This window comes from Saimiri boliviensis, chromosome 3 (assembly GCF_048565385.1).
Source record: "Saimiri boliviensis isolate mSaiBol1 chromosome 3, mSaiBol1.pri, whole genome shotgun sequence".
NCBI lineage: Eukaryota > Metazoa > Chordata > Mammalia > Primates > Cebidae > Saimiri > Saimiri boliviensis.
The window spans coordinates 130,762,637-130,788,605 of NC_133451.1; the positions used below are offsets into that span (position 1 = coordinate 130,762,637).

General features: G+C 39.3%; 1 protein-coding gene across 1 annotated transcript in view; it reads left to right on the forward strand.

Moving 5' to 3' along the window:
• SPMIP2 (sperm microtubule inner protein 2) overlaps positions 1-25,969 on the forward strand; it is a 119,552-nt gene that overhangs the window by 29,719 nt on the left and 63,864 nt on the right. The window contains exon 2 of the mRNA XM_003927931.4: positions 23,127-23,359. Coding sequence (XP_003927980.3) covers positions 23,127-23,359 — 233 coding nt within the window. The remainder of the gene's footprint in view (positions 1-23,126; positions 23,360-25,969) is intronic.

Consider the following 25,969-nt stretch of genomic DNA (forward strand, 5'->3'; position numbering starts at 1 on the left):
CAACACTGTTCAACAGAAACATAATTTGAACCACATATAATAGAACATTTTCTAGTAGCCACATTAAAAAGTTAAAAGAGGCCCAGGCACGGTGGCTCATGCCTGTAATCCCAGCCTTTGGGAGGCCAAAGCAGGCGGATCACTTGAAGTCAGAAGTTTGAGACCAGCCTGGCCAATGTGGCGAAACCCCATCTCTACTAAAAATACAAGAATTAGCTAGGCATGGTGGTGCACACCCATAGTCCCAGCTACTCAGGACGCTAAGGCAGGAGAATCTCTTGAATCTGGGAAATGGAGGTTGCAATGATCTAGGACTGTGATACTGCACTAGCCTGGGCCACGGAGTGAAACTCCCTCTTTAAAAAAAAAAAATTAAAACAGGTAAAAATAACTTTAATAATATACTTTGTTTAATCCAATATATTCAAATAGTTATCATTTCAATGTGAAATCAATATTAAAAGTTATTAACAAAATGTTTTACATTCTTTTGCACTAAGTTTGTGAAATCTGGTGTGTACTTTTGACTTACAGCCACAATAACACATGTGGCTAGTTGCTGCTCCATCAGAGAGTGTAGTGTAGAGTTGTTAAAACTCAGATTAATATTATCTTGGAACATCCACGTATCTAAACACCCTAGTTGATTTTTTTTTTTTTTTTTTGCAACTAAGTTTCTGGAAGGAGGTATTAATTAAACACTCTTGACCCGGTAGCTTTAATACCAGGTCATATAATTAATAGTTAGGATGAATAATAATGAATGAATTATGGTGAAAAACAGCTAGAAACTTACTGTGTATAAATATGTGAGTAATTTACTGAAATTTTGACCCAGTACAAAAATAGAACAACCATGTTAGATGCCGGAATTTCCATTATTATTTATAATCAAGTAGAGTCTACCCAGGCTAGGAATCTAGGAACTTACAAAGTGGCTCTTGATTATTTTAACATTTAACAAAAAACTAATGACTACATCATGCCTGTAATCCTAGCACTTTGGGAGGCCAAGGAAGGCGATCACCTGATGTCAGGAGTTTGAGAGCAGCCTGGCCAACATGGCAAAACCCCATCTCTACTAATAATACAAAAATTAGTCGGGTGTGGTGGCGTGGGCCTGTAATCACAGCTACTTGGGAGGCTAACATAGGAGAATCGCTTGAATGTGGGAGGTGGAGGTTGCAGTGAGCTGAGATCGCACCACTGGACTCCAGCCCTCCAGCCTGGGCAACATAATAAGATTCCATCTTAAAAAAAAAAAAAAAAAAAAAAAAAAGTGAACACAGAGTAGGTTCAGACAATTTCTAGTTTCTCTTCAAAATGGACTTAGCTTGGCCTGGGCAACATGACAAAACCCTGTCTCTATCAAAAATACAACAAAAAATTAGCTGGGTATGTTGGCACACGTGTGGTCCCAGCTCTTTGGGAGGCAGAGGTGGGAAGATCACTTGAACCCGGGAGGTAGAAGTTGTGAAGGCTGCAGTGAGCCGAGATTGCGCCACTGTGCTCTAGCCTGGGTAACAGAGTGAGACCCCATCTCAAAAAACAAAAAACAAAAAACAAAAATGGACTCAGCTGGTGATGACTTGTCAGAAGTCTGTGGATTCGTCTAAGTCCCTTTTCTATGTCCAACATTTTCTTACCTGGTCTAGGTTAGAATGTTCTTGTCCCCATCAGCATTCACAGAGCATTCTTATCTTTGCCTTTTAAGTCCTGGGGAGTGGTTGTTTGAGCTACCATTCTGACCCTGTTAGCTGAGCGGTTAGCATTTCTAGTAGCTGTGTTCTCTTTAAAGAGGAATATTTTTCTGTCTACCTTGAAGATAGGAAGTAGATTTTAAGCCCTCTTTTATGGAAGAAAAGATATCTTTCTTTTTTAGAGTGAAATGAAATCTGATCTCTTTCATCTCTTTGGCACCATGACACTTCTGTGTAAAATCATTAAATATTTCTCACAAGGGTAGTTCAGGGTATTGAATTTAATTATCTGAGGTGCCATACTGTACAGCCTACAATAGCATTAGCATGGTAGAAGATATGGACATGAGGGAAGGTGATGGAAATAACAGAAGGGGTTAGAAGGTACATACTATGGTGATAATAGCTATCATCAGGCATCTATTATATGCCCCATACAGGACTAGACATACCTCACATATGTTACATACAAAACCTTACTTAATTCTTACAACAAATATATGAGGTTGTTAGATGTGGTTTTATTTTTCAGATAAAGAAACTGAGCCTGAGAGATGGTATTTTGAAGAAGGTTATGAGCCTGTTATGAAATAGAATTAAGCTGAAGTATGGCCTGTTCTCTTTTCATGCTGCCTCCCAAAAAAGCAGAGCAAATGAAAAAGGAAACGATTTGCTGAAAACCAATTGCCAACCACAAGAAATATCGAATGAAAGGTCATAATGTGAATTACACAGAGAGTGATATAAACTTGGCAGGGAGAAATAAAATGTTTTGTCATTTCCCTGTGTAGCAGAGAGGGAAGAAAAAAATGGAAGGAACAACAAAAACAATGGTTTCCTGAGGTGATCATAAATGTGCTTTCACAGAGAATGAAGTTTTAGAGGAACAGTGGAAATTGAAGAAGTAGGAAGGACTGAATATATAGAAGTGATAGACAAGAATGATTAGGAGACCAGAGAGGGAGAAAAAAAATTCAGGTAACCATCATAGCACTAACTTTCAAACTTTTCTGACTACAGTTCACAGTAAGAAATACATTTTACATAGGAACCCAGTTAACAACAATCTTTGTGTGTGTGTGTGTGTAGTGATATATATCATTGAAACAAAGTTGCAAAAGCAATTTAGTGAAAAAGTGATCATCTTTTACAAATGGTGCTAGAATAACTGGATATCCATATACAAAGATAGTTGAACTTCATATCTCTTCTTATATACAAAAATGGACTTGAAATGGGTCATGGACCTATATGTGTAAACCTAAAACTATAAAACTTTTAAAAGAAAACATGGGAGAAAACCTTTGTGAGATTAGACAAACATTATTTAGGCTGGGCACAGTAGCTCACACTTGAGACCAGGAGTTGAGACCAACCTGGGCAACATAATGAAATCCCATCTCTACAGAAAATAATGTTTTTAACAAAAGAATTTTTAGGTATAACACCTATGATATGATCCATTAAAGAATAAGTTAATAAAGTAAACTTTATCAAAATTAAAAACGCCTGCTCTTCACACAACACTTTTAAAAATGAAACTACAAGCACAGATTAGGTGAAAATATTTGGAAGGTACCTATCTGATAAAGGACTTATATTGAGAGTATATAAAAAACTCTTGGTTTGGGGCCGGGCGCGGTGGCTCAAGCCTGTAATCCCAGCACTTTGGGAGGCCGAGGAGGGTGGATCACGAGGTCGAGAGATCGAGACCATCCTGGTCATCATGGTGAAACCCTGTCTCTACTAAAAATACAAAAAATTAGCTGAGCATAGTGGCACGTGCCTGTAATCCCAGCTACTCAGGAGGCTGAGACAGGAGAATTGCCTGAGCCCAGGAGGCAGAGGTTGCGGTGAGCCGAGATCGCGCCATTGCGCTCCAGCCTGGGTAACAAGAGCGAAACTCCGTCTCAAAAAAAAAAAAAAGAAAAAAACTCTTGGTTTAATATCCAGCATCTATAAGGAACAGAAACAAATTTACAAGAAAAAAACAAACAACCCCATTAAAAAGTGGGCAAAGGACATGAACACTTTTCAAGGAAGACATACATGTGGCCAAGAAGCATATGAAAAAAAGTTCAATGTCACTGATCATTAGAGAAATGCAAACCAAAACTACAATTAGGTATCACCTAACACCAGTCAGAATGGCTATTATGAAAAAGTAAAAAAATAACAGACGCTGGTGAGGTTGCAGAAAAAGGGAACACTTACAAATTGTTGGCTAGTGTGTAAATTAGTTCAACCATTGTGTAAAGCAGTGTGGTGATTCCTCAAAGAGCTAAAAACAGAACAGCCGTTTGATGCAGCAATCCCATTACTGGGTATATAACCAGTGGAATATAAATTCATCTGTCATAAAGACACGTGCACAGAAATGTTCATTGCAGCACTAATCACAATAGTAAACACATGGAATCAACCTAAATGCCCATTGCTGATAGATTGAATAAAGAAAACATGATACATATACACCATGGAATACCATGCAGCCATAAGAAAGAGTGAGATCATGTCTGTTGTGGGAACATGGATGGAACTGGAGGCCATTAGCCTTAGCAAACTAATGCAGGAATAGAAAACCAAATACTGTATGTTCTCACTTCTAAGTGGGAGCTAAATGATGAGAACTCATGGACACCAAGAAGAGAACAATAGTCTACTTGAGAGTAGAGGATGAGAGGAGGGAGAGGAGCAGAAAAAGTAACTACAGGTATTGATCGACTTACGACCTATGCAACTTACGACCATTCGACTTTACAACCACAATCGCTAGCCAGGACTGCTCCGCGTCTGCCAGCGCAAACGTTGCCCAGCTGGGCGTACGACAGTGCGGACCAGCTTCCGGCAGCACTACCATTTTTTACACCTGTATTTTGTATTTTTGTATGCACCTGTATTTTGTAATTTTGTATGTTTTGCAAATATTAAACCAGTTGTACTGGTAATGCAGTGTTTTACTTAAACCTGACGAATGTAAAAATAAGAAACAAAATGGTGTAGAGATGATACAAATGACATAAAATGAACAAAGAAAATTATTATATACAACAATAATGAAAGAAAATTAGGATAAAATATGACTTAAAGATTTTTACAACATCATTTCACAGTACTGTACATATAGCCTACTCAACTTACGACCAAATCATGTTACAACCGGCCTGTCGGAACCAATCGTGGTCGTAAGTCGAGCACTAGCTGTATTGGGTACTAGGGTTAGTACCTGGGTGACAAAATAATCTGTACAACAAACCCCTATGACATGAGTTTACCTATATAACCTGCACATGTACCCCCAAGCCTAAAATAAAAGTTAAAAAAGAAACAACTCAAGTCTCTCAATAAAAAGATGAGACAATTAAGAAATGGGCAAAAGATTTGAACACTTCACCAAAGAAGATATGTGGATGGCAAATAAGCAAAAGATGCTCTACATGATTAGTCATTAGAGATTGCCAATTAAAACTGCAATGAGATATCACTATGTACCTATTAGAATGCACCAGGTGAGAAGACCAAGTGTTGGCAAAGATGTGGAGAAAGTAGAACCTCATACACTGCTAGTGGGAATGCAAAAATGACACAACCACTGTTGAAGCAATCTGGAAGTTCCTTTACACATTAATACATCTTCCATATGATCCACCCATTCCGCTTCTAGTTATTTACCCAAGATAAATGAAAACAAATGTCCATAAAAAGATTTATGGACAAGTGTTCATATCAGCTCCAAATTGAAAAGAACCCCAAAGTCCATCAACAGGTAAAAGGATAAACTATTACATATCTGTACAATAGAATACTACTCAGTAATAAAAAGGAATAAACTATTGTTATGTGTTATAATTTGGATGATCTCAAAATAATTATGCTTAGTGTAAGAAGCCAGAGAAGCCAGGCACAGTAGCTCACGCCTGTAATCCCAGCACTTTGGGAGGCCAAGGTGGGCAGGTCAGTTGAGGTCAGGAGTTCGAGACCAGCTTGGCCAACATGGTGAAACCCTGTCTCTACCAGAAATACAAAAATTAGCTGGGTGTGATGGCGTGCACCTGTAATCCCAGCTACTCAGGAGGCTGAGGCAGAAGAATCGCTTGAACTTGGGAGGCGGAGGTTGCAGTGAGTGGAGATCGCACTGCACTCCAGCCCAGGCAACAGAGTGAGACTCCGTCTCAAAAATAAATAAATAAAATAAAAACCAGACAAAAAAGAGTGCATACTGTATGATTCGATGATCAAATACTCGAAACCACAAACTATAGTAACAGAAAGCAGAAAAGTGATTGCCTGGGTATGGGAAAAATGACTGTAGTGAGAATCCATAGATAGAGCTGCTACATCTCACAAATAAAAACATCGAGTGGCTAAATTTGAATTTCAGATGAATAAATTTCTTTAAATATAAGTATATACCATGCAAATGTTTGGGATATACTTATACTAAAAATGATTCATTGTTTATCTGAAATCCAAATTTAACTGGGCATTGTGTACTTTAACTCTGACAACCCTGTTCATGTGTGTACATATACGTATATATAAGTGTATAGGTGTATGCTTCAAATATGTGCAGTTTATTGTATGTCAATTACACCTCAATAAAGCTGGTTTTTTTAAAAAAAAAAAAGAAAGAAAGAAATTGAAGTTAACGAAGGAAGACAAAATGACTTTCCCAAGTTCTCTATGCCAATGGCAGCAAGGTCAAAACCAAAATCTTAATTGCCATTTTCCCTGTTCGAGGTTCTAAAAAATAAAAAATAAAAATTTTTTTTTAAAATGTTTATTTTCAGGGATGGGAAAATAAATCCTGAAAGTAAGAATATTCAGATAAAGATATTTAATTTGTAAATCTTAAATCTCATGTGGCTTTACCCACCTAATATTTCACCTGTTTATAAATCCATTTTGCAAGCTAAGTGCTGAAGCATAGTGAAATCCATTTTTGGAATGAATAAGAAGTCCCTTTATTTCAGTCTTCTTAATGATCAGGAAGCACAGCCAGTTCTCTGGCTGTCTCAAGTAGAGAAGGGCAAAGATTTTACAAAGGAGATACAAAAAATGTAAAGATTACCTGTCTGTTAATTACAGCTTTCTTGCTTTACACAAATATTTCTCAATAATCCAGATTGCAGGTTCACATACGTTTTTCTTACAGCATACTTTGAGCTATTTTCCCTTTATTATGTATTTGCAAGATTGAGAAACACCGCTTACTGGTCTAAATTACCCTGGCCTGAATTGAAGTCACTTACTGCCATCTAGAAACAGACAAGCTCTTCCTAATGTACTGTTTATCTAGGGAATTGCCATATTTCACCCAGGCTGAAAGTGTCATTTTCATAAATTACATTTAACTTGTCTATAATTGTGATACTCTTTGCTGTTGATGCCTACATTTAAATTTATTTTCTCTTTTTGAAGCAGAGGTAGTATTAATTCAATGGTAGTTTTTTTTTTTTTTTTTTTTTTTTTTCACTCTGTCTCCCAGGCTGGAGTGCAATGGCACAATTTTGGCTCACTGCAGCTTCAACTTCCTGACCTCCTGGACTCAAGCAATCTTCCAGCCTCAGCCTCTCAAGTAGCTGGGATCACAGGTGTATGCTACCACGCCCCGTTAATTTTTTGTTTTTTATTGTACTTTAGGTTCTGGGGTACGTGTGCAGATGATGCAGGATTGTTGCATAGGTACATACATGGCAATGTGGTTTGCTGCCTTCATTCCCCCGTCACCTACATCTGGCATTTCTCCCCATATTATCCCTCCCCATGTTATCCCCCACCTTCCCTCCCTCAGTCACCGCCAACAGAACCCGGTGTGTGATGCTCCCCTCCCTGTGTCCATGTGTTCTCATTGTTCAGTGCTCACCTCTGAGTGAGAACATGTGGTGTTTGATTTTCCGTTCTTGTGTCAGTTTGCTGTGAATGATGGTTTCCAGATTCATCTGTGCACCTACAAAGAACACGATTTTTATTTTTTGAGGAGACAGGATCTCACTATGTTTCCCAGGCTGGTCTTGAACTCCTGGACGCAAGTGATCCTCCTGTCTGGGCCTTCCAAAGTACAGTCATGAGCCACCACGCCTGGCCTTAATGATGCATACATTTTACAACCTATGTTATTACAGAGTGGAGAAGTTAGAGCACTGTTTCCACCCAGTCCAGTGCTGGTTGTGCTCTTTGGATTACATCATAATTACCATCATGACTCAGAGCAGTAAAAGAGCAATGCATACCTCTCAGCGCTTTCCAGTGTGGGTAAAACCAGGGCGATTCTTACCTAATGGTATTTCCAATCTATCTGTATAATTTAGTGTCATCCCCACTTTTCTATTTTTTTTTTATTGTGCTGGCAAATCTATTTTATATTCATGTATTCTCACTGGTCACTTACACAGCTCTAATAATAAGAAAACCAATTAACACAAAGGCAGAGATGAGATGGGGCCAGTTGACACTGGCAATGTAGAGGCAAGCAAGACTTTCCACTGGGACCTGTTATTGTCCAAATAAAAAGTACGATTATTTACAAATCTACCGAATAGTCCATTTAAATGAAATACTTATTTTTGCAGTTATGTAATCAATTAAGTATAATAAATAGAGAAGCTTCATATCTAAAATAGGCAAGGAGGAGGTGTAAGGTAAAAGATAAATGTGAAAACCACTGTAGTTCAGGGTGCAGTAAACCATGGCTCACGTGCCAAATCTGGCTTGCTACCTGTTTTTATACAGCTAAAAATGGGCTTTCACACTGTAAGTGGTTGAAAAAAATTAAAGAAAATTATTTACCAACCTATAAAATGATATAAAATTCTAATTTCAGTGCCCATAAATTAGATTTTATTAGAACACAGCCACACTTACTGGTTTACATATTGTCTGCTGCAGTGACAGGGTTGAATAGTTGTGATAGTGATTGCAGGTATGACCTACAAGTCTGCAATCTGACCTTTTCTGAAAAAAAAATATGGGCCGGGTGCAGTGGCTCATACCTGTAATCCTAGCACTTTGGGAAGCTAAATGGGGCGGATCACCAGGTCAGGCATTTGAGACCGGCTTAACCAACATGGTGAAACCTGTCTCTATTAAAAATACAAAAATTTGTTGGGCTTGGTGGCATGCACCTGTAATCCCAGCTACGCGGGAGACTGAGGCAGGAGAATTGCTTGAACCTGGGAGGCGAAGGTTGCAGTGAGCTGAGATCCCACCACTGCACTCCAGCCTGGGGGACAGAGTGAGACCCTGCCTCTAAACAACAAGAAGAGAAGAGCTCGAATATGGAGGAATACCAATAATTGCCCTCTCTCTTTCGTTTTGTGAGGATGGCTCTCAGTGAGCCCCTAGCTTGCCTCCAGTTCTATCCATTGCTTTAGCGTAAACCCATATCCTTGGCTGGGCTCACACCTGTAATCCCAGCACTTTGGAAGGCTGAAGCGGGACGATCACCTGAGGTCAGGAGTTTGAGACCAGCCTGACCAACATGGTGAAATCTTGTCTCTATTAAAAATACAAAATTAGTTGGGCATTCTGGCACCTGCCTGTAATTCCAGCTACTTGGAAGTCTGAGGCAGGAGAATCACTGGAACAGGGAGGTGGAGGTTGCAGTGAGCTGAGATTGTGCCACCGCACTCTAGCCTGGGAAACAAGAGTGAAATTTCGCCTCAAAAAAAAAAAAGAAAAAAAAAAAAGAAAGAAAGAAAGAAAGAAAAGAAAAAAAAAGCCATATCCACAAGTATGACAGTACAAACACCAAACTAATTATGATTTAGCTAGCAATTAAGACCAAAGAAGAGAAAAGAAGTAACTTAAAATAATTTTGTGTGATCGTAAAAGTAAATTGCACAAGAACAGTAAAAAGTTGCATTGTGTGTGTGTGTGTGGGGGGGGGGGTTGTTTTCTCTGTGAAATGTTTTCCTTTTTGCTTTGTAGCTGATTACCCAGAGGCCAGCACACTCTTCTCCCTTTCCAGAGAGCCTCCATTTTATTTGGGTGTCTACCCTGACCTCGCATGACTCAGGATTAAATTCTGAATCATTGAAGCCAGTCATCCAAATTCCAATTCCCTTGTCAGTGCTTGGTTTTAGGAAGAGATGACTCAATCCTGGTGAATAAAATGAGAGAGGAATTTATCTGAAGTTTTCTAGGAAGGGCTTCCCCGCTGATGAAACATACACACACCCTCTTGAACATCATTGTATCTGCTTATGATAGCTGAAACCATGACAGCCTCCTTGGGACCTCAAGGGGAACTTGCTAGAACCTGGGAAATGGAGGAGGATGCTGTGCACACAGATGGAGAAGACTGTGATTCAGAAAACATCATGGAGTTACTGAAGAAAGCAACCCTGGGTTCCTCCTGTCTCAGAAGATCTTATTATGGGACATAATTTTCCTTTCTTGTTTATTCCATTTTGCAATGGATTTCCTATTACTTGCAGCACTCAAATGGATTTTTATTTGTTCTACATACACAAATCTTGATAATTTTTTTCATGAAATATCTAGAGCCTATGTGAATGGTGAGAGTTTCTTATAATAAAATAGACTATATCATGTACATTTATGCTAGGAAAATTGCAAGCCAAAATAAAGAAAATGTAATTTACTTATTATCTACTTAAATTTTCCCTTCAGGTGAGATGGATATGTGGCGCATCACCTGGTTGCAACATTTTGTCAAGATGGGTCAGTTTTACTTTCCAACTGAAAGTCCAAGGATATTTACAAAATTTTTGATTCTGCCTTCTTTCTCTGCTAGCCAAGAAAACTATCGAATTTTATATTTTTGATTACATCAGCAAATTTAATGATCAAGAAGTCATTCAGCCAATATTACCAAGTATTTGCCTGGTGCATTGCACTGATCAGAATACTTAAGAGGTTCCAAAGCAAATGAAACATAGTGTGAGTCTCTAATGGGATTAACTCTCAAGCAAAGAGACAAGACACATACCAAAGGCTAGGACACCTCAGCACACAAATGAAACAGATCAAATTGTACTTAACGTTTCAGTGAATAATGTTTGCCATGAAGAATAGAAAATAGCAGTGTGTGTGTGTGTGTGTGTGTGTGTTTCTGTGACAGAGTCTCACTCTGTTGCCAGTCTAGAGTACAGTGGTGCCATCGTGGTTCACTGCAACCTCCATTTCCCAGGTTCAAGTGATTCTCCTGCCTCAGCCTCCTGAGTAGCTGGGACTTACAGGTGCGAGCCACCAAGTCCAGCTAATTTTTGTATTTTTAGAAGAGACAGGGTTTCACCATGTTGGTTAGGATGGTCTCAATTTATTGACCTTGGGATCCGTCTGCCTCAATCTCCCAAAGTGCTGGGATTATGGACATGAGCCACTGTTCCCAGCCGGAAAATGTTTTCTAAAAAAGGTAAGCATGGTCTTTAGATTGTATGGGAGGCCAGAAAAACAGGCCATGTCATAATGACTCTTGTCCACACTAAGCCAGCACTAGGCACGTGGTAAGGTGCCATCCATGTTATTTTAGCCATCAGTCAAGTTGTGCATAAGTGTCAGGTGAACTTTCTGATTCTTTGTGACTGAACGCCAATTTATAATTCTATGCATGATTATGTCAGTTACCTAATTGACACAATAATCCCACAAGTTTATTTTTAGAAGCAGTTTGATTAGTAACTGCTGCCCGTAATGTGTTCAGGTTGCCCACAGGAAAGTTTGTTTGACTACAAAAAATAAAAGTAACAAAGTCCAGGCATAGGGGCTCATGCTTGTAATCCCAGCACTTTGGGTGTCCAAAGTAGCAGGATCACTTGAGGCCAGGAATTCAAGATCAGCCTCGGTAACGTAGCAAGATCCTGTCTTTATTAAAAAGAAAAATGGAAAAAAAAAAAAGAGAGAGAGAGAGAAAGTTTATCATTTGAGATTAGAACTAAGGTATGTAGCAAGGATGCTTTTGCCTGCTGTTTATTTTGGTCATTCAGAAGTTTGATGAACTGAGTCTTTCAGTTCTTTCAGTGGTTAGACCCATTGCATAATTGTACCAACTGAATTGAAATGCAGCATTTAAAAATTTTCCAGTTCATGAGTCCATTCTGTGGTAAATATCAGAATTGGAGAGTCTGATTCACATGAGCAATTGTTGTAATTAATCTCTAGCAGTACCTCCTTTTTTCTTCCTTCTACGTGCACATGTCAGACATGCCCATTAGAGTGCATTTCATAGGTTCGAATCCCACTACCGCCCTCTGGCCTTTACCTTGGCTTGATTCCCTGGACAAGCTCAGCTGTTCTGCAGTGGGCAAATTATGCCTATAGTGTCAACAGATTGTTAAATATACTTATTGAAACCCTCATTTCTAAGTTCTACTTGATTCCTTTTAATTTATTTCTTTGGTGGGTTTCCATTTGGTTGCTGAACTAGAGGATTGACCTCATGAGGCAATATTATAAAATGAAATAACATTACTGTGAGCTGTCATCTTTCTATCTCTAAATACTAAAAATAAATGTAGTGAAAAGCAATTCTTCCTCTGACCTTAAACTTAAGTATCTTAACATAAATCCCAGAATAGGAGGGTTTTAAGGCAGTTCTGGAAATTAAGTTGCTCATTAGAAATTTAAAGAAATACTTGTTTCTCACCCAGTATGACTTTATATATTTTCAGTCTTATAATGGAACGCTTTAATTCACTTAATCGGCAATTCAATATCTGTTTCTTTTGTGGATATCCTACGTTCAAAGCACAGTGCTGGCCATTAAGAATTAACAGAGATAAGTAAGATAACAACTGCTACCCTCCAAGAGCAGCAAATGGGGAAGATTCAGTAAATTTGATATAGAAAAGAAGTGAAATTCAATGAAACTACCATTGACATCATGCTGAGTTTTAATTTTGACTTGAGAGAATTACATATGTTCTCCATAGAAGGAAGCATTTACAATAAGCCTTGTAGGATTTGGTTTAACAATGAGAAGAGGTTAAGGAAGGTATTACGGTCAAATTGTGAAGACACTATTCTGCAATCCCAAGAAATCTGAATGAACACAAATTTCCAAGCACTGGAGAAAATCATTTCATGTTTTTAAGGAAAGGGAGTATTTAATGTTATCTGAGTTTTAAATCATTCTTGGCAGCTGTGTGGATTAGAAACGAAAGAAACTAGAGCCAAAACTAGTTAAGGAGGCTGTGGTGAATCCAGATGATGAAGGACTGTTTGCTTCTAGCACCTGCCTCTCAAAGAATGTCAGTTTCCTGAAGGCAGGGACCTTTGTTTTTTTCACTGTTATATTCCAAGCACTCAGAACACTGCATGACATGTAGTAGCTGTTCGTAACTATGTGTTGAAGAAATAAATCAGTGAAAGAATAAATGAATGAACTAAATGAGACAATGAAACGGCAGAGAATCCCAGTAACAGCATGAAAATAGAAATAAATAAATAAAAAAAGAAACTGAAGAGGAATCAGAGATTTGCTTCAGAGATGGAATTTTCCCCTTCTCTGTTAACACATTGTAGTTGGGTTCCTTTTTTTTTTTTTTTTAGAGACAGGGTCTCACTCTGTTGCCTCGGCTGGAGTGCAGCGGCATGATCATAGCTCACTGCTGCCTCAAACTTCTGGGCTCAAGTGAGCCTCCTGCCCCAGCCTCCTGAGAAGCTGGGACTACCCAGGCAAGCCATGGGTGGCTGGCTAATTTTAAATTTTTTTTTGTAGAGACAAGGTCTTACTGTGCTGCTGAGGCAGGTCTCAGACTCCTGCATTCCAGTGAGCCTCCAATCGTAGCCTCCCATGGTGTGTGACACACCATGCCCAGCCTTTTTTTCAAATGTTGGCAGAAGATGAAGTTTGTTGGACTGACTGAACACACACACACACACATAAACACACACACACACTTGGGTTGCAAAGCATGTGCACTTTTCACCACACCTTCTAAAACTAAGTGCTTTTGACTCAGTACGTGCTGTGGTTTAAGTGTGCGCACCTCCCCAAATTCAGGTGTTGAAATTTAACGGCTGATGTGATCGTATTAAGAGGTGGGGCCTTTAAGAGATGATTAGGCTGTGTGGGCTCCTCCCTCATGAATGTAATTAAAGCCTTTATAAAGAAGGCTTTGCAAAGCCTCCAGCTTGCTTGCCCTTCCACCCCCTGCCCTCTCGGGGTCTGGTGTTCCTCCCCTGCAGAGGGTGCAGCAACAAGGCGCCATCTTGGAAGCGGAGAGAAGCCTTCATCCCATGACCCGCCGGCACCTTGATGTTGGACTCCCAGCCTTCATAACTGTATGGAAACAAATTTCTGTTCTTTAGAAGTTACTCAGTCTCAGGTATTTTGTTATAGCAGCACAAACCAAGAGAGCTGGCAAGTCATGGCTTTTTTCAAAAACTTACTGCAGCCCACAGAGCAACTAAGGAACTAACTACGGATAAATATCTACTCTCACGTTAACAGCAGGATGCATGTAAGTGACCCAGTAGGGAAAAAACATCTATGTTTAAATCAGTTTGGGAAACACTGGGTTATGTAATTGTAAATAGTTTATTTACCATAAGACTTATCAGAACTCTTAATATACTTTCATATGCTGTGAATATCTACAAGGCAAATGTATCAAGCTGTGTTCCCAAATGTATTTGACTATAGAGATCCCTGCCATACACACCACCACCTTCATGGTGCACTCATAGGAGCAGAATTTGATGAAGTATTTGGGAAAACACTGGCCTGGGTCTGGGCACAGTGGCTTGTGTCTGTAATCCCAGCACTTTGGAAGGCCAATGCAGGAGGATCACCTGAGGCCAGGAGTTTGGGACCAGCCTAGGCAACATAGCAAGACTCCATGACTACAAAATAAAAAATAATAATCAGCCAAATGTGGTGGCCTGCACCTGTAATCCTAGCTGCTCAAGAGGCTGAGTCAGCAGGCTCCCAGGAGCCCAAGTAGAGTGAGGTAGGATTGCATCACTTTACTTCAGCCTGGGTGAAGCAAGGTTCTGTTTCTTAAAAAAAAAAAAAAAAAAAAAAAAAAAAAGGGCATTTTCTGAAGGGAACACCTCAGAGTAAAATTTAAAAAAAAAACCTGGCTTAAACATACACTGCAATTCTATTAAGACTAACACAGTTCTTCTGTATTAGAAGAGATTGCAAAAAGTTCCTTATGACAGAGTTTTGTAAATGAGACCTCAACACCTGTCATATGGAGAGAGAAAACAGGTTTTCATGCTCTGACAATTCTGTGCTTGATCAAAGCAGATCTAAGTGAAAACCTGAAGCAAATGAAATTGAAGCTACAATGTGTTCATCAGAGGAAATTAGCCACTCAGTGAATACTCGGTGCATCATGGGAGTGATAGTGATTAGGAAGCTGTGAAAACACCTGCCAAAATGGTGTTTCTGAAAAACCCTCACATTTTCCGATTCTTTGGAAAGCTGAGATTCGTTTTCTGAGCACAGGCTTGTTATGCCTTGACCATCCTATCAGAGTACCTGGTCCGCTGTCAGAAAGTGGATCAGAGCCCTGGCCTACCTTGCACTTTCTGCAAATACTGAGATCCCTGATTTAAGAGCAAAAGGAAAGGAGCCACAGGAGCTGGGAAGGACTGAGGCAATGTTGTGACCACAACACAGATTCTATCTCCAAGGTCTTCGGTTAACTTTTGGAAAAGAAATGAAGTTTTTTCTGTCCCCGGTCTGCCCATACACTCCTACACTGATCTTGGTTCTGGGGCTTTGGAATTTCTTCCTGTGCCAGTAGCTTCATTGTCTATTTTTAATCAGTAAGTACCATTTCTTCCAGAAAGTCTTAGATCTCCTTTTCACTTTCACAACATCAACTTTCAATACCAATTTTAGCTGGGCTTGGTGGAATGTGCCTGTAGTCCTAGCTATTTAGGAGGCTGAGGTGGGAGAATACCTTAAGCCCAAAAGTTCAAGCCTCAGAGCATTATTATTGCACTTGTGAATAGCCACCACACTTCAGCCTGGGCATCATAGCAAGACTCTGTCTCTGTTATATATATATATGTATACACACACACACACACACACACACACTTTAAATTCTGAGACACATGTGCAGAACGTGCAGGTTTGTTACATGGGTATTTACGTACCATGGTGGTTTGCTGTGCCCCTTGACCTCATCATCTACGTTAGGTATTTCTCCTAATGCTATCCCTCCTCTAGCCCCTCACCCTCTGACAGGCCCCAGTGTGTGATGTTCCCCTCTCTGTGTCCATGTGTTCTCAGTGTTCAGCTCTCACTTATGAGTGAGAAAATGCAGTGTTTGGTTTTCTGTTGTGTTTGCTGAGAATGATGGTTTCCAGTTTCATCCATGTCCCTGCAAAGGTCATGAACCATCATTTTTTATGGCTGCATATTATTCCATGGGGTATATGTGGCACATATTCACCATCCAATCTATCATTGATGGGCATTTGAGTTGGTTCCAAGTCTTAGCTATTGTGAACAGTGCTGCAATAAACATACATGTGCATGTGTCTTTATAGTAGAATGATTTTATAATCCTTTGGGTATATATCCAGTAATGGGATTGCTGAGTCAAATGGTATTTCTGGCTTTAGATCTTTGAGGAATTACCACACTATCTTCCACAATGGTTGAATTAATTTACATTCCTGCCAACAGTGTAAAAGCATTTCTATTTCTTCACATCCTCTCCAGCATCTGTTGTTTCCTGACTTTTTAATGATCACCATTCTAACTGGCATGAGATGGTATCTCATTGTGGTTTTGATTTGCATTTCTCTAATAACCAGTGATGATGAGTTTTTTTTTTTTCGTATGTTTTTTGGCCACATAAATGTCTTCTTTTAAGAAGGGTCTGCTCATATTCTTTGCCCACTTCTTGATGATTGTTTTTTTCTTGTAAATTTGTTTAAGTTCTTTGTGGATTCTAGATCCTACTCCTTTCTCAGATGGATAGACTGCAAACATTTTCTCCCATTTTGTAGGTTGCCTGTTCACTATGTTGGTAGTTTCTTTTGTTGTGCAGAGGCTCCTTAGTTTAATTAGATGTCGTTTGTCTGTTTTTGCTTTTGTTGCTGATGCTTTTGGTGTTTTACTCATGAATTCTTTGCCCATGCCTATGTCCTGAATGGTATTGCCTAGGTTTTCTTCCAGAGTTTTTATGGTGTTCTTATGTTTAAGTCTTTAATCCATCTTGAATTAATTTTTGTGTAAGGTATAAGGAAGGGGTCCAGTTTCAGCTTTCTGCATATGGCTAGTCAGTTTCCCCAACACTATTTATTAAATAGGGAATTCTTTCTCCATTGCTTGTTTTTGTCAGGTTTGTCAAAGATCAGATGGTTGTAGATGCGTAGTGTTATTTCTGAGGTCTCTTTTCTGTTCCATTGGTCTATATATCTGTTTTGGTATCAGTACCATGCTGTTTTGGTTACTGTAGCCTTATAATGTAGTTTGAAGTCAGGTAGCATGATGCCTCCGGCTTTGTTTTTTTTTTTTTTTTTTTTTTTTTTTTTTTTGCTTAGGATTGTCTTGGCTATACAGGTTCTTTTTTGGTTCCATATGAAAGTTACAGTGGATTTTCTAATTCTGTGAAAAAGTCAGTGGTAGCTTGATGGGAATAGCATTGAATCTATAAATTACTTTGGGCAGCATGGCTATTTTCATGGTATTTGATTCTTCCTTTCTGTGAGCATGGAATTCTTTTCCATTTGTTTGTGTTGTCTCTTCTTTCCTTGAGCAGTGGTTTATAGTTCTCCTTGAAGAGGTCCTTCACATCCATTTTAAGTTGTATTCCTAGGTATTTTATTTTCTTTGTAGCATTTGTAAATAGGAGTTCACTCACGATTTGGCTGTTTGTCTATTATTAGTGTATAGGAATGCTTGTGATTTTTACACATTGATTTTGTATCTCGAGACTTTGCTGAAGTTGCTTATCAGCTTAAGGAGAGTTTGGGCTGAGACAATGGGGTTTTCTAAATATACAATCATGTCATCTGCAAACAGATAATTTGACTTCCTTTCTTCCTATCTGAATACTTTGTATTTCTTTCTCTTGCCTGATTTCCCTGGCCAGAACTTCCAGTACTATATTGAATAGGAGTGGCGAGAGAGGCCATCCTTGTCTCGTGTTGGTGTTCAAAGGGAATGCTTCCAGCTTTTTCCCATTTTGTGTGATATTGGGCTGTAAGTTTATCATAAATAGCTCTTATTATTTTGAGGTATCTTCCATCAATACCTAGCTTATTGAGAATTTTTAGCATGAAGGGATGTTGAATTTTATCAAAGGCCTTTTCTGTATCTATTGAGATAATCATGTGGTTTTTGTCATTGGTTCTGTTTATGGGATGGTTTATGTTTATTGATTTGCATACGTTGAACCAGCCTTGCATCCTAGGGATGAAGCTGACTTGATCGTGGTAGATAAGCTTCTTGATGTGCTGCTGGATTTGATTTGCCAGTATTTTATTGAGGCTTTTCCATTGATGTTAATCAGGGATATTGGCTTGAAATTTTTTTCAAGTGTATCTCTGCCATGTTTTGGTATCAGGATGATGCTGGCCTCATAAAACAAGTTAGGGAGGAGTCCCTCTTTTTCTATTGTTTGGGATAGTTTCAGAAGGAATGGTACAGATCCTCTTTGTACCTCTGGTAGAAGTTGGCTATAAATCTGTCTGGTTCTGAGCTTTTTTTGGTTGGTAAGCTATTAATTACTGCCTCAATTGTAGAACTTGCTATTGGTCTATTCAGGGATTTAACCTCTTCCTGGTTTAATCCTGAGAGTATGTATTTGTTCAGGAATTTATCCGTTTCTTCTAGATTTTCTAGTTTATTTGTGTAGAAGTATTTATACTACTCTCTGATGGTAGCTTGTATTTCTGTGGGATCAGTGATGATATCCCCTTTGTCATTTTTTATTGTGTCTATTTGATGCTTCTCTCTTTTCTTTTTTATTGGTCTGGCTAGCAGTCTATCTATTTGTTGATCTTTTAAAACAAATCCAGCTTCTGGATTCACTGATTCTTTTGAAGAGTTTTTTTGTGCCTCCATCTCCTTCAGTTCTGCTCTGATCTTAGTTATGTCTTGTCTTCTGCTAGCTTTTGAATTTGTTTGCTCTTGCTTCTCTAGTTCTTTTAATTGTGATGTTAGGGTGTCAACTTTAGATCTTTCCTGCTTTCTCCTATGGGCATTTAGTGCTATAAATTTCCCTCTAAACACTGCTTTAGCTATGTCCCAGAGATTCTGATTCTGGTATGTTGTGTCTTTGTTCTCATTGGTTTCAAAGAACTTCTTTATTTCTGCCTTAATTTTGTTATTTAACCAGTAGTCATTTAGGAGCAGGTTGTTGAGTTTCCATGTAATTGTGCAGTTTTAAGTGAGTTTTTTTTTTTTTTTTTTTTTTTTTTGAGATGGCGTTTCCCTCTTGTTACCCAGGCTGGAGTGCAATGGCGCAATCTCTGCTCACTGCAACCTCCGCCTCCTGGGTTCAGGCAATTCTTCTGCCTCAGTCTCCTGAGTAGCTGGGATTACAGGCACGCGCCACCATGCCCAGCTAATTTTTTGTATTTTTAGTGGAGACGGGGTTTTACCACGTTGAACCAGGATGGTCTCGATCTCTTGACCTTGTGATCCACCCGCTTTGGCCTCCCAAAGTGTTGAGATTACAGGCATGAGCCACTGCGCCCGGCCTTAAGTGAGTTTCTTAATCCTGAGTTCTAATTTGATTGCACTGTGGTCTGAGAGACTGTTAGGATTTCTGTTCTTTTGCATTTGCTGAGGAGTGTTTTACTTTTTATTATGTGGTCGATTTTAGAATAAGTGCTATGTGGCGCTAAGAAGAAGGTATACTCTGTTGATATGGGGTGGAGAGTTCTGTAGATGTCTATTAGGTCCACTTGGTCCAGAGCTGAGTTCAAGTTGTGAATAAAGCTGTTAATTTTCTGTCTTGTTGATCTGTCTAATATCGACAGTGGGGTATTCAAGTCTCTCACTATTTCTGTGTGGGAGCCTAATTCTTCTTGTATATCTCTAAGAACTTGCTTTATGTATCTGGGTGCTCCTGTATTGGGTGCATATATGTTTAGAATTAGCTTTTCTTGTTGCATTGATCCCTTTATATTATGTAATGCTCTTCTTTGTCTTTTTTGATCTTCATTGGTTTAAAGTCTGTTTTACTAGAGACAAGGATTGCAACTCCTGTTTTGTTTTGTTTTGTTTTGTTTTTTTTTTGCTTTCCATTTGCTTGGTAAATATTCCTCCATCCATTTATTTTGAGTCTATGTGTGTCTTTGCACGTGAGATGGGTCTCCTGAATACAGCACCCTGATGGGTCTTGACTATGCAATTTGCCAGTCTGTGTCTTTTAATTGGGGCATTTAGCCCATTTACATTTAAGGTTAATACTGTTATATGTGAATTTGATCCTGTCATTATGATGCTAGCTGGTTATTTTGCCCATAGGTTGATGAAATTTCTTCATAGTGTTTATGATCTTTACATTTTGGTTTGTTTTTGTGGTGGCTGGTACTAGTTTTTCCTTTCCATATTTAGTGCTTCCTTCAGGAACTCTTGCAAGGCAGGCCTGGTGGTGACAAAATCTCTCAGCATTTGCTTGTTTGTAAAGGATTTTATTTCTCCTTCACTTATGAAGCTTAGTTTGGCTAGATATGAAATTCTGGGTTGAAAATTCTTTAAGAATGTTGAATATTGTCTGCCACTCTCTTCTAGCTTGTTAGGGTTTCTGCAGAGAGGGCTGCTGTTAGTCTGATGGGCCTTCCTTTGTGTCTAACCCAAGCTGACAATGATGTGTCTTGGGGTTGCTCTTTGTGAGGACTGTCTTTGTGGTGTTCTCTCTATTTCCTGAATTTGAATGTTGGCCTGTCTTGCTAGGTTGGAGACGTTCTCCTGGATAATATCCTGAAGTATGTTTTCCAACATGGTTCCAGTCACTTTCAGGTACACCGTTCCTTTTCATTCTTTTCTCTCTAATCTTGTCTTCATGTTTTATTTCATTAAGTTGATCTTCAGTCTGATATCCTTTCTTCTGCTTGATTGATGTGGCTATTGATACTTGTATATGCATCAGGAAGTTCTCATGCTGTGTTTTTCAGCCCCATCAGGTCACTTGTTTTATTCTCTAGACTGGTTAGTCTAGCTAGCAATTCCTCTAAACCTTTTTCAAGGTTCTTAGCTTCCTTGCACATAGACCAATGGAACAGAATAGATATCTCAGAAATAAGACCACACGTCTACAAACATCTGATCCTTGACAAACCCGACAAAAACAAGCAATGGAGAAAAAATTTCCTATTTAATATATGGTGTTGGGAAAACTGGCTAGCCATATGCAGAAAACTGAAACTGGACCCTTTCCTTACACTTTATTCAAAAATTAACTCAAGATGGATTAAAGACTTAAACAAAAGACCTAAGACCATAAAGATCCTAGAAGAAAACCTAGGTAATACCATTTGTGACATAGGCATGGGCAAAGACTTCATGACTAAAACACCAAAAGCATCAGCAACAAAAGCCAAAATAGACAAATGGAATTTAAACTAAAGAGCTTCTGCACAGCAAAAGAAACTATCATAAGAGTGAACAGGCAACCTGCAAAATGGGAGAAAATATTTGCAGTCTATCCATCTGACGAAGAGCTAATATCCAGAATCTACAAAGAATTTAAACAAATTTACAAGAAAAAAAACAATCATCATGATGTGGGCAAAGAGTATGAACAGATACTTCTCAAAAGAAGACATTTATGTGGTCAAGAAATACATAAAAAACTCATCATGACTGGTCAGTAGAGAAATGTAAATCAAAACCACAATGAGATACTATCTCATGCCAGTTAGAATGGCAATCATGAAAAAGTCAGGAAACAACAGATGCTGGAGAGGATGTGGAGAAATAGAAATGCTTTTACACTTGGTGGGAGTATAAGTTAGTTCACCCATTGTGGAAGACAGTGTGGTGATTCCTCAAGGATTTGGAACTAGAAATACCATTTGATGCAGCAATCCCATTACTGGGTATATACCCAAAGGATTAGAAATCTTTCTATAAAGACACATGCACACATGTTTGTTGTGGCACTGTTCACAATAGCAAAGACTTGGAACCAACTCAAATGCCCATCAATGATAGATTGGATGATGAAAATGTGTCACATATACACCATGGAATACTATGCAGCCATAATGAAGGATGAGTTCATTCTTCTGAGGGACATAGATGAAGCTGGAAACCATCATTTTCAGCAAGCTAACATAGCAACACCAAACACCGCATGTTCTCAATCATAAGTGGAAGTTGACCAGTGAGAACATATGGACACAGGAAGGGGAACATCACACACCGGAACCTGTCAGTGGCTGAGGGCGTTGGGGAGGGATAGCATTGGGAGGAATACCTAATGTAGATGATGGGTTCATAGGTGCAGCAAACCACCATGGCACATGTATACTTATGTAGCAAACCTGCATGTTCTGCACATGTATCCCAGAACTTAAAGTATAATTTAAAAAAAGAATTTAAGTGATGTTTTTCCAGACCTTCTCTTATATCTGCTTGTTTCACCCACTTCTATAATTCATTGATTATTTTTTGTTCATTGTTTTACGTTTAAAATATAAATACTTCTTTCTTTAGTCATCATCTGTTATAAGCTATCCTCATCTAACAGTTTTCTCCATTTTTCAATTTTTGCTAATACATTTGGGGAGTATTCTAATACTCATTTCAGATTTTTATCTATCTAGATAAAATACCTCAGTGTCTGAAGGCCTACATTCTGCAAATGTGGCATTTGTTAAATTTTAGTATATATCAAGTCTTTTTGAGACAGTCTTGCTCTGCTGCTCAAGCTGTGCAGTGGCCCAATAGTAGTTCACTGCAACCTCCACCTCCTGGGCTTAACAATACTCTTACCTCTGTCTCCCAAACATCACAGGTGTGTGCCACCATGCCTGGCTAATTTTTAACTTTTTTTTTTTTTTTTTTTGTAGAGACAGGGTCTCACTAGTTATCCAGGATGGTCTCAGATTCCTGAGCTCAGGAGATCTGCTCACTTTGGCCTCTCAAAGTGCTGGGATTACAGGCATAAACCACCACATCCAGCCCATGTCTATAATAAGTTGATTTATAAACAAAGCAGTTTAGTGGGGCAATGTAGAGCCCAACCTTCACATCAGCCTGCCTGGGTAACAGAGAGCTTGTTAGCTGTAATTCTGGACAAGTAGCCAATCTTTCTGTACCTCATTTCCCCCATACATAAACTAGGGAAAATAATTTTGCAAATCTTATTTGGTTATTAATAAGCATTAACTGAATTAACATATCTAGAAGGCTTGTAATAGCACCTCGAACATAGTGCCATGTAAATTATTGGCTATTAGCATTTCCAAGGTTAAAATAGAAAAAGTATCTTAGAATAAAGGGTGGAGAAGTTTTAAATACTTTTTCTTTCACAGGTCCAGACTATGTAAAGGATTATTTGCCCAAAGTTCATCAACACACTTCCTATGTAGGAGAACAGCATCCCGTGTTAGAAAAAACCGGAGATCTCAGATATTTATGGAGGCCTGCCTTGAATAGAAGCTTCCCAGCAAAATATAAACATGAGTACGTTGGCGAAATTGGTTGGGGAATACCACAGTATAATTTTATCAACAGATCAAGACTGGAGAGTGGCTTTCATATCAAGGTATTGCTCTTAAATTTATGCTCTTCATAGTACACTGTTTTCTAAATTGAATTCTTTATGAATTTGCTTCCAAAGGAAATGTCGGGTGCTTGATTTCTCATTGAGACATAAAGAGGTTCGAATTTTGCAGGAAGACAAATGTGTGAATAAATGCATGGCTCCGCAACACTCCTGGAGCCCCTTTAATGCACCAAGGGAAGGGTATGAAGAAAATGAAGCCATGGATAGTCCAGAAGCCTTTGTGTTTGGCTTTGGAAGGTGTTCTGATTCACATTCAGGCTGAGGCACTTGCACACACTTCCCCCATCCTAGCACTGCGTCGTGCGTGGGTGGTACAAAGAGCAGCCGGTGCTGGGCATAATCTACAAACCTAACACATGCATCTCAGATCTTTAAGATTCACTGTATAGATAATGCCTTCATTTCAAGTGTTAATAATTCAGTGTATGTTGTCAGAGGGTTTTAGAAACCTTGTCTTATTTCCCTTTGGTGATATAGACATAGGCATGAGGTCACGGTGTCTCCTCTGAAACAGAAGAGTATACAAATGGTTTTAGAAGTAAAATCTGAGAATTTGGATATTTTTTTCCAGGAAGGCCTTTGCGTTGTTTGAAAATTGGATGTATGAATCATGCAATAACTGAATTTCCTCAAATTCTTAAGGCAAACCAAGACAGTCTCATCTGGTAAAAGTTAACAAAAGGAAAACTTTTTTTTTTGTCTTTTTTGAGACAGAGTCTCACTCTGTCGCCCAGGCTGGAGTGCAGTGGCGCGGTCTTGGTTCACTGTAACCTCTACCTCCGGTCAAGTGATTCTCCTGCCTCAGCCTGCCGAGTAGCTGGGACTACAGGCACGTGCCACTGTGCCCAGCTAATTTTTGTATTTTTAGTAGAAATGGGGTTTTACCATGTTGGCCAGTCTGGTCTCAAACTTCGGACCTCAGGTGATCTACCTGCTTCAGCCTCCCAAAGTGCTGAGATTACAGGCATGAGCCACCACACCCGGCCGGAAAACCCTTTTTCTGGACCAAACCATTGCAGTCTAGGAGGGTGGATGGGAGTGCAGTCTTAGGGGTTACACTGTGACTTAGGTCTAGCTCTGTGACCTCGGGCAAATGAGTTCACCTTTCTGCATCTTCGTCTGTTCCTCTTCTACAAGTCAGTATTCAGAGGCCCATTTCACAGGGTCACCTGACTGACTATCCTAGTTCTGCCACCTATTAGTGTGTATGGTCTTGGTTAAGTTCATTTACCTCTGTGCTTCAGTGTCTTTTTTTTTTTTTTTTTTGAGATGGAGTTTCCCTCTTGTTACCCAGGCTGGAGTGCAATGGCGCGATCTCGGCTCACCACAACCTCTGCCTCCTGGGTTCAGGCAATTCTCCTGCCTCAGCCTCCTGAGTAGCTGAGATTACAGGCATGCACCACCATGCCCAGCTAATTTTTTTGTATTTTTAGTAGAGACAGGGTTTCACCTTGTTGACCAGGATGGTCTTGATCTCTTGACCCTGTGATCCACCCGCCTCGGCCTCCCAAAGTGCTGGGATTACAGGCTTGAGCCACCGCGCCCGGCGCTTCAGACAAATGTGTGAATAAATTTGTCTTCATTATAAAATCTTAGTTCTAGGTTAACGGGTACACAATTTAATACTCGTAAAGCGCCAGAAGCAGTAACTGGCGTGTGTCAAGCCCTTTATGTGTTTCATTGTTATGCTGTGAGGACTAAATGTGAGAACACAAGGAATGCAGTGGGCACGATCCTGACACCAGGCTGACATCCAGATTTTAGCTGTTAGTACTGTTGTGGTTGTATTTCATTATTTCATTAAATTTAATATTATATTTAGCATATTGTAATATGTTAAAATGCCAGGGCCAAGAAAGTGCGCCGATGATAAGGAATGTCTCTTACAACATATTCCAAAGAAGACCGGTTTCTGAGCATGTGACAAGCTGAGTATAATGAATGCTTTTAAGTTCTTAAACTGTGTCCTTTTCCACTTGGGCACTAAAAAGGAAAATCTGAAATTTGATTAAATAGCAAACTAGCCACCAGCAAGAAGAGTCCGGCCCCAAAGCAAGGCAACTGGTTTGAATAAAGTCCAGAACTTGCGTTGTGTTGGTGTTTCTCATTGGGTGATGATGCCCTGCTCTCGGACACAGCCCTCAATCTGTCAGACCATCTTGAGTGTGTATAGCCTCTCTTCTTCTTTAACGTAAGGACCCATTTTTCTGCTCAAATGAACTGCAATCAAGCATTCTTGCGTCTTTAAAGCAAGCTGGGAATCCGAAAGAGACAATAGCTGTGAGTTAGCCTTCCAGGAATGTATTTATTCCGTATATTAGTATTTCTTGGACTGCTTTTAATCACTGCACTGCTGGGTAATGGGGTCCTCTCTGTCTCTGAGATTGTGAGCCATGCAGTGATTTTCTTCCCCAGCTGCGGCACCCTCAGAAACTGCTTGGAATATGCTGTAAGGGTTGTTGTTTATCATCTGTGCATTTTCTTGGCCCTGGTATTTTAACAGTAATTGTTTTCAAGGGTCTACTGTCACAGATAACAATCTTGAACAATACCTTAAAGCTCCTTGGACTTAGAGGTTTGTAATAGGGA